The sequence below is a fragment of the Orycteropus afer genome, unplaced genomic scaffold (assembly GCF_000298275.1).
Source record: "Orycteropus afer afer isolate SDZICR_OR568_19922 unplaced genomic scaffold, OryAfe1.0 scaffold00013, whole genome shotgun sequence".
NCBI lineage: Eukaryota > Metazoa > Chordata > Mammalia > Tubulidentata > Orycteropodidae > Orycteropus > Orycteropus afer.
This window is the reverse complement of record NW_006921600.1, coordinates 817,803-826,850: the sequence shown is the minus strand read 5'-3', so window position 1 is coordinate 826,850 and position 9,048 is coordinate 817,803. Positions and strand designations below refer to the sequence as shown.

At 40.5% G+C, this 9,048-nt stretch overlaps 1 protein-coding gene across 1 annotated transcript in view; it reads left to right on the top strand.

The window, feature by feature from the left end:
* The first annotated feature begins 437 nt into the window (after positions 1 to 437).
* RRP15 (ribosomal RNA processing 15 homolog) overlaps positions 438 to 9,048 on the top strand; it is a 99,760-nt gene continuing 91,149 nt past the window's right edge. The window contains exon 1 of the mRNA XM_007952474.1: positions 438 to 585. Within this exon, the coding sequence (XP_007950665.1) occupies positions 438 to 585 (148 nt within the window). The remainder of the gene's footprint in view (positions 586 to 9,048) is intronic.

The window sequence follows — 9,048 nt, the reverse complement described above, 5'->3', positions numbered from 1 at the left end:
TGGTAGTAGAAGATATAATATTCTAATTAACAACACCGAACGCAATTTTCTTGCTTCGTAGCAGCTAGCACGTTTAGCAGGACACGAAAGGAACACTGTGGAGCACACCAAACCAACTTTAAGGCAGCTGATGAAGTAAGCGGCTATGAGAGAATATGATGGTAGTAGGGCTCATGTTGGGGCCGGACTGGGCAGCGGACCTGGGGAAGAGCGAGGTGGCAGAGAAGTCGCTGAGACTCTCCATTCACTGACTTTTCTCCTGGAACCAACTTCACGCAGTGCCACTCTTTATTCAGACCGCTCCCCAAGCCACATTCTAAAACGCAGTCGTGATCCTGGTTCGCGAGGCGGCCCCAGCAGAACCTGTGTCACCGGAACTAATGCCGAAGTTCTTTCGTTCCTGCCGGACGTAACAGTGACGCTTCCGGTGGTGGAAGATGGCTGCCACTGTTCGGGACTCACGTGTGAGTGCAGGGAAAAAGCTGAAAAACTCCCTAAAAAAGAAGAAGAAGATGATGAAAATGGTAGCCAGGGCTACATCATCTAAGCTGGAAGATGAGGAAAAAGACGCTGCCGACAGGAAAGGTGACGTACTGTGGCTGAGCTTTGGCGGCTGGGATGAAGGGCCTGGAGGAGTACATGGGGAGTAGGGCAAGAGAGTGGATGCTTTGCAAACTGCCCCCGATTTTATATCATGGCATCAGAGGAGCGACTTTGGCTCAATGAGAGGACTTGGAGAAGTGATCTTCAAGGCAGGGGAGCTGTCAACTTTGAATTTTCACATTCTTTTTATCAGACGTTTCCGGGATCATTGTTTGTAAACGGGAGACACTGATGCTATTGCCGAGAAATTTACAGTAGCAAAGGGTGAAAAAAAAAAAAAAAAAAGGTGACATTTGATATTATAAGAGTGGGCTAGATTTCATAGGGAGCGAGGAGCAAGTAAGAGAAAAATGGGTAATGTACCTGATGACTTTCCTTGTGTCATTAGGTGCGTGCCTGTGTTTGGGTCATAGATCAAATAGCGAATCAAAGAAAAGTAGGTGGTTAAAATAAAATTCATAAAGGTAGAAATTGATCTCTCTCTTGATGATGAGAAGAAGGAAAGAAGTATTTCGACACCTTCAAGCACGATTTGATCACTCTGCTCCTCTTAATCGTCATTTTTGGTTACAAGGAACTGCAGACAATCCTTGACCTCTTACTGCGTAGTTACTGCTCATTTGTATTGGTTGATACCCACATAATAGCTGGAGCTGTTCTTTTATAATGCATCTCATATCGTGTCAGTTAATTTTTCAAGACGATTCCTTCTCAGAGTAACACCCACAGTCTTTAGCCTATATGAGCTAGCTTGCATTGTTCATCAACCTACCCACTAACTGCAGATTCTAATCTAGCTGTACTGGTGTCCTTCCAGTTTGTTTTATACATTAAACCTCATACTGGGTTTATGCACTTCCTGGTCCCACCACTTAAAGAGTTTTCTGCTTCAGATATTTTATGGCTGTCTTCCTCATTTCCTTCAATGTGTGATCCAATGCCTATTCATACTTTTCTCTGACTACTTTATGTAATGTAGCACCTGCTCTTCTGCTTGCTTCCCTGCCTTTACTTTTTGACTTACTACCCTGCTTTATTTTCCTTCTCAGCACTTACCAAACCATCCGAAGTCATATGTTTGCTTGTGTGTCTTTTCCAACAAGAATGTAACTTCTGTGAGAGACTACTGTATCCCCAGCACCTAGAACAGTGTTTGGTGCATAGTAGGTCCTTTACAGATAATTGTTAACTAAATGAATGTATGAACCTGGACTTCTAAGACCAAGAAGAAGATATTGCCGTGTGCTATTGCAGTCAGTAATCTCAGTTCTCATTCCCTGCTGGAAAGGTTAGGGAAAATAAACTATTTCTTGAATAGGAATTAGAACTTCTAGTTCTGGTAGTTTTTGAACTCTAGAACACTACTACTTTGGGAGCAAAATATCATTACTGCTTATAGATTTGGGTGGAGATTAACTTTCTCCATTCAAGTACTGGGCAATTTCAGGTTGAAACTGTTTTGATTTCTCATTGCATTACTACAAATACTAGTTTCTAAGTTTCCCTTGCTTTTGGGCATTAAAACCAAACCAAACTCACTGCCATCGAGTTGGATCCGACTCATAGTGACCCCTCCTTGGGTTTCTGAGGCACTACTATCACTATGGAGGGAGCTCTGGTAGCATAGTGCCTAAGGCACTTGACTGCTAACCAGAAGGCTGGTGGTTCAAACCCACCAGCCACTCCTTGGAAGGAAGATGGGGCAATCTACTTCCGTAGTGATACTGCCTCGGAAGCCCAAGGAGGGGTCACTATGAGTCGGGTCCGACTCGACGGTACATAACAACAACAACATCACTATGGAAGTAGATTGCCCAATCTTCCTTCTGGAAACCTAATTATTGAATTCAGTTCAGTGAACAACTGTGTTTCTGTTCTGTTCCAGGCACTCTAGGTATTGTGAATGCAGGCGATGAATAAAATATGACTCCCGGCCTAGAAATACTCAGTCATAAGGAAGATAGCTAATAAACATAGGATTGTCATACAATGTCATAACTAGTATTAAAAGGTAGTTTATCAAGATAAAAGTCCAATTTAGAAGTAATAAGGATGGAAACAGATATTCATATCTACAGAACCCTGCCTATGCATTGCTTCCTTGTGTCTTACACATATTTCTATTGCTGTTCATAGCATACTATGTTATTGTGATGTTTTAATGTATTATTCTCCTTACAGATGTAAGTTCCCCAGATACTGCAGTTATGTCTTACCTTTATTTTTACAAGGCCTTGCGCATTTTGGTAGGCAGTAAATTATCTTGTTGAATAAATTGTTTAGGCCTTAGGAGGATAAATAGTTTTCTAGGCCTGGTAGTAGAGAGGACAGTTTTCTGAGACATGGGGCAAATCATACACAATGAATGGTATGTAGTCTCTTAAAATTCATAGCCTATTTAGGACAAAATAAATTGTCTGCTCCAGCACCAGTTTAGCTTTGCGGAAAAGTGACTAAGTGAAAATGGAAACAAAGGTCCATTTTGTAAAGGGCCTTGTGTGCCTTGAGGAGCAGATTGGCTTCACTGTTTATAAGCAGTAGGGAGTTCTGGTAGCACAGTGCCTAAGGCATCTATCTGACTGCTAACCAGAAGGTTGGTGATTCAAACCCATCAGCCACTCTGTGGAAGCAAGACTGGGCAATCTACTTCTGTAAAGATTTACTGCTTTGGAAACCCAATGGGGAGTTGGAATCAACTTGATGGCAATGGGTTTGGTTTTTGGTTTTATACTATCAGAGGGGTTAGAGAATCATAATGATAATTACTCACTGCTGTCGAGTGGGATCTAACTCATAGTGACCCTTCCTTGGGTTTCCGAGGTGGAATCACTCCAGGAGTAGATTGCCCAGTCTTTCTTATGAGCAGTGGCTGGTGGGTTTGAACCACCAGCCTTCTTGTCAGCAAATCAAATGCTTTAGGCACTACGCCACCAGAGCTCCTAATGATAATTTGTTGTTGTTGTTATGTGCTATCGAGTCAGACCCCTCCTTGGGTTTCTGAAGCAGTATCACTACAGAAGTAGATTGCCCAGCCTTCCTTCTGAGGAGTGGCTGGTGGGTTTGAACCACCACCCTTCTGGTTAGCAGTGATAATTAGAGAATCAAAATAATTTCTTGAATTTTACAATGTGCCACTGTTTTAAGCTCCTTATATGTATTACATCATTTAATTCACTCAGCAACTCGATGAGATAGATGCTATTATTATTCTCACTTTACATACAAGAAACTGAAGCTCAGAGGAATTACTTGCTTACCTCATTACATAAGCTGATAAGTAAGTTGATAAGCAGCACAGCTGTTAGTAACTACAGAGCCTGCATCTTTGACCACTACTCTGATAGAGTTGAGGAACGAGGACAGAGATCATCACACACACAAAAAAAGTATCCAGAGAGTGTAAAGGGCAGGACCGTAGTAGAATCTGAACAGATGAAAGAGATTGTGAACTAGGAGTTTGATATTGAGCCAAACTTTTCTCGCATTCAAGAAGATTCCATCACTAAAAGGTAGTTTCATGATCAGACTTCTGTAGCACTCCTTCAGATGTTCAACTTTGCTTGTTTAATTCCATCCTCTGTCCTTTTTCCTTTCCTTCGTTCCTACCTTCTAAAATTCTTATTTCTAAACACATTCCGCTTTCATTTAAGTGTATAAGAAACACCTATTTTGCACTTTTGGAGTGACTTTGGGCTAGTTACTTACTATTATCTGCTTTAGTTTTTTTATTTATAAAATGGGAATGATAGTAGTGTCTATCAGGATTGTTGCAAAGTTTAAGAGTTCATGTGTGTAAAGTAAATAGTGCTTGGCACCCCACAATGTTGTTTGATGCCATCAAGTTAATTCCAACTGATGGTGACTCCAAGTGACAGTAGAACTGTTCCTTAGGGTTTTCTTGGCTATAATCTTTACAGAAGTAGATTGCCCATCTTTCTCCCGTAAAGCTGCATAATGGGTTCAGACTGCCAACCTTTTGGTTAGCAGCTGAATGCTTAACCCTTGTGCCACCAGGGCTTGTTGCACAGCACCAAATGCTAGACCCAAAAAGCTCATTACTGTTGAATCAATTTCAACTCAGTGACCTTATAGGATGGCGTAGAACTGCCCCTAGTGTTCCCAAGGCTATAAATCATTACTTAAGCAGACTGCCTCATTTTTCTCTCATGGAGTAGCTAGTGGATTCGAACTGCTGACCTTTTAGTTAGTAGGTGAGGGCTTAACCACTGTGCCACCAGGGCTGTATTAGCATTGACAAGAATGGTGTTTCTTACTGCCAAATATGCCCTCCAGCCTTTGATGTCATTTATGTTCGTAAGCTGGAGCTTTTTCCAGGGGCGGGGGGGGGGGGGGGTGCAAACTCACTGCCGTTGAGTGAATTTTCACTCATAGAGACCCCCACTGGGTTTCCAAGGCTGAAAATCTTTACAAAAGCAGACTGCCTCATCTTTCTCCTGCAGAGCAGCTGGGGGGTTCAAACCACCTACCTTCAGTTAGCAGCCTTTCAGTACCTTTCAATAACTGCGCCACCTCCCACATCCATTGGTTTAATTCATCCATTTTACCTGCTGCCATCACCTTAGTTCTTACCTTACATCTCTTTTCCCACAAAGATGTATTGTCTGTTATCCCCCTCCCTGCAATATGTCTTCTAGGCATAGCTTCTTCAGCTTCCAATGATAAAGGACCATTTTAGGCATAGTGCCTAAAAAAGAATGAGCAGAACCATGACCACATGCTTCAATATCATTTCAATGTCAACTTTCTGTAAGTGTTTCTAAGTGATTAGTCTCAATTTACAGACTTATCACATTGTGGACTACTGAGAGTTTTCGTTTCCAACATATATGATCTGATCACTGCTTACGTCTCAAGGCTCACATCTTGTCATCCTCCAGCTTACCAGTGCCATAGCATTCTCAGCTCTACTACTTGAATGCAGTGTGCTATTGCTTCCCTTCTAACTGGACGCAGGCTATTCTATTAGCATTCTCTTTCTTTTTCCTTCATTTCCCTAAACCAATATTTCTGTACCCCTGAGGTTTCAATTTGGATATCTCTATCCACTTTCTGTTTCAAGATTTAAACTGTAAATTTAGGTTAGGTTCTTTGGTTAAAGATTGAAGGTTCTTCATTTTAGTTTCCTTGCTTAAACAAGGCGTATTCTTTGGTTTAACTTAGAATTTGCTATTTGATGTAAGAAATTGCTGTTTTCCTCTCTAATGAAATTAGAAGGAGCTCTGGTGGCATAGTGCCTAAAGCATTTGACTGCTAACCAGAAAGCTAGTGGTTCAAACCCACCAGCCACTCCTCGGAAGGAAGATCGGGCAATCTACTTCCGTAGAGATACCACCTTGGAAACCCAAGGAGGGGTCACTATGAGTCGGGATTCACAGAAGTGAGTTTGTTTTTTGTTATTAGTGGAATTAGATGTTTCTGGAAATAGGATCCATGGAAAATAGCCTTTCTAGTTCAGGTATTTGTGTACATGTGGCTTTGGCAGAACTATTAAGTTACCAAAAATTATCAGATGGTGGGCACTGAGAAACTCTGAAGGGCAAAAGACTCTGGATTTGGCTTCAGAGACATGAATAATCACTGTGCAAATTATAGGCTCATTATTAAAGAGTGCCAGTGTATATCAGGAATCTGAATCAGACCCATCTTTGAATTTTAGCTGCATCATAAAGATCAATAGGGATATGCTTTATACCCTATTAACATTTGAAAGAACGTTCTGTAGCCAGATAGTGATTAACTTTTACAGAAAACCCACAAATATAACTCATGTACTGTTTGAACTTTATTTTTCACTTTTCAACTTTAATATCTTTGACACATTATGCAAGAAATGTAGAACATTTTGTTTTTATGAGTATAAAATTTGTCTATCAGACTTTGGAGAAGGTTTCTAAGTTCTGTGAGGGCAGAGACCATGGCAGTTTTGGTAATAGATGATGTTGATGAATTTGGCACAGATGATGGTACTCAGTCTCTATTTATTCACTGAATAAATTAGAAACTTCTTTCAGTAAGATTTTTATGATTTTTGCCTGTCATTGAGAGTAAAATTAACAGAAGTTTATATAATGTCAACTTGAATGGCAACAAAATGATTCAGGTGAAATTTCTGGTAAATTATAATACTCTAGTAGTATGTGAGCTCTGGTAGCATAGTGCCTAAGGCACTTGTCTGCTAACCTGAAGGCTGGTGGTTCAAACCCACCAGCCACTCCACAGAAGGAAGGTTGGGCAATCTATTTCCGTAGTGATACCGCCTCGGAAACCCAAGAAGGGGTCGCTATGAGTGGGGTCCAACTTGACGGCACATAACGACAACAACAGTAATATGTGAAACTTGGTCTAGTAAAATCTCAAGTTATCATGAATCAGAGATGTGGGAGGTGAAATGCTTTCAATCAGCAGTTTAAGTAATAGGTAAATGTCAAGCATTATAAAGGGGAAGATGACCCCTCTACCTGAGTTACCCTCTAACTACTCAGATTTATTGAATTGCTACTTTTTTTGGAGGTTTAGTAAGGAACCCTGGTGGTACAGTGATTAAGTGTTTGGCTGCCAATCAAAAGGTTGGCGATTGAACCTACCAGCTACTCAACAGAAGAACTATGTGCCTGTCTGTTTCCATAAAGATTATAGCCTTGGAAATCCTATGAGGCAGTTCTTTGGGTTTTGGTTTTAGATAGAGTGCATACTTAGTTAAGTTTGTAATCTTAAGAAAACTATCAAAAACATGCTTCACTGTAAGTGAATCAAAAACCTGTTGCCATTGAGTTGATTCTGACTCACAGAGATCCTATAAGACAGAGTAGAACTGCCCCATGGGGTTTCTAAATCTGTAAGTTTTATATTAGCCAACTGCTACTGTCACATCTTTCTCCCATGAAGTGGCTAGTAGATTTGAACCACTGATCTTTGGGTTGGCAGCTGAGCGCTTAACCACTGTGCTACCAGCACACCTTAAGCAAGTTGACTCAGGTGAAAATACAGTGTTTGGTGATGTCAACTATTTATTTATTTTATTGTGTAAATATTGGGTGCAAATATATAAAGCAGATGTGTTTTACATTCAACAACAGTTCATACACATTTGATTTCATGGCCCCAATTACCATCCCCAACCATAAAAACTCTCTTCCCTATGACTACCTCCTCCCAGTGCTCTTCTTATCTGTGCATTCCTGTCTGTCCAGCGTTTCCTCTATGGCTGGTTGATATAAGGGGTTCATCTCCCTACAGTAGATGACTGCAGATGTCAGCTGTTATAAATGAGAGGATGATACCTATACCTCTGAGGTACCCTTCAAGTCCTCAGATTTATTGAATTGATACATTGTTGGAGGGTTACAATTGCTAACTTGGTTCATAAGCTTTGTAGTCTTTTTTAAAAAAAAAAGAAAAGAAAAAACTTTTGTAGTCAGTAAATCAACTCAGGTGAAAAAAGCCTTGGCCATCATCCAGTGCCATGATCTTATTTACCCCTCCCTTATAGAATGTGCCCTGTGACTATAAACTAGTAGGGAGGAATGGTAATTTCATGTTTTCTGGACAGTTGGCCATGTACTTCTGACACAAGCCTTGATAACAATCCGGTTTAGAAGGTCCTGGGAGGTAGCCCTTCATTTTGATAAACTACAAAGCTGTATTTAAGAAATAATAACCTAGCAGATAAATGTGCTTTTCATCAAACTGTAGCTTATAGCCTCCTTTATCATGTAAGTTACTTAAAATAGCAAAAAGACATGCCTAAGAAATGAAGTATATTATAGTCCTACTTGAGTGGTTTAGCAATTTATAGGACAGACTGCAGGAAACAGACTACTTCCAGGCCCTATCTGCTTTGGTTTATCCAAGTAATACATGTGCTAACATCTGACAGTGTTGTCCCATGGTAGCACTTTAATTTTATTTTCAGTTATTTTTATGGAAACATGAGATGACTTCATTTTTTTCAAAGGTAAGTATTTTTTTTAAAGAGTTTTAAAGCATCCATTTTGGATTTTCTAAAATTTAGTAATAGGAAAGACCATGTGATATGAGCAGAACAGATAACTTATAACTGGGATGGGGAACAGTTGATTCAGAGCTTTTAATAAGTCTCTAAAACCTCACTGCCATCGAGTCGATTCTGACTCATAATGACCCCCTCTTTGAGTTCTGAGGTGGTAAATCTTTAAAGAAGTAGATCACCCAGTCTTGTTTCTGCATTTTAGTAAGTGAGGGATGGATATAAAACCAAAACCAAACTTACTACCATCAACTTGATTGTGACTCATAGCAACCCTGCAAAAAGGGCAAGGAGGCCACATGTTCTGACCTCCTCTAACCCTACAAGAGGAAGACAGGATTACCAGCAGTAACCCAAGGCCTATTACTGCAAGGCATCCCTCCAGCCCTTTCACCAACCGTTCCTCCCAAAGCACTCAC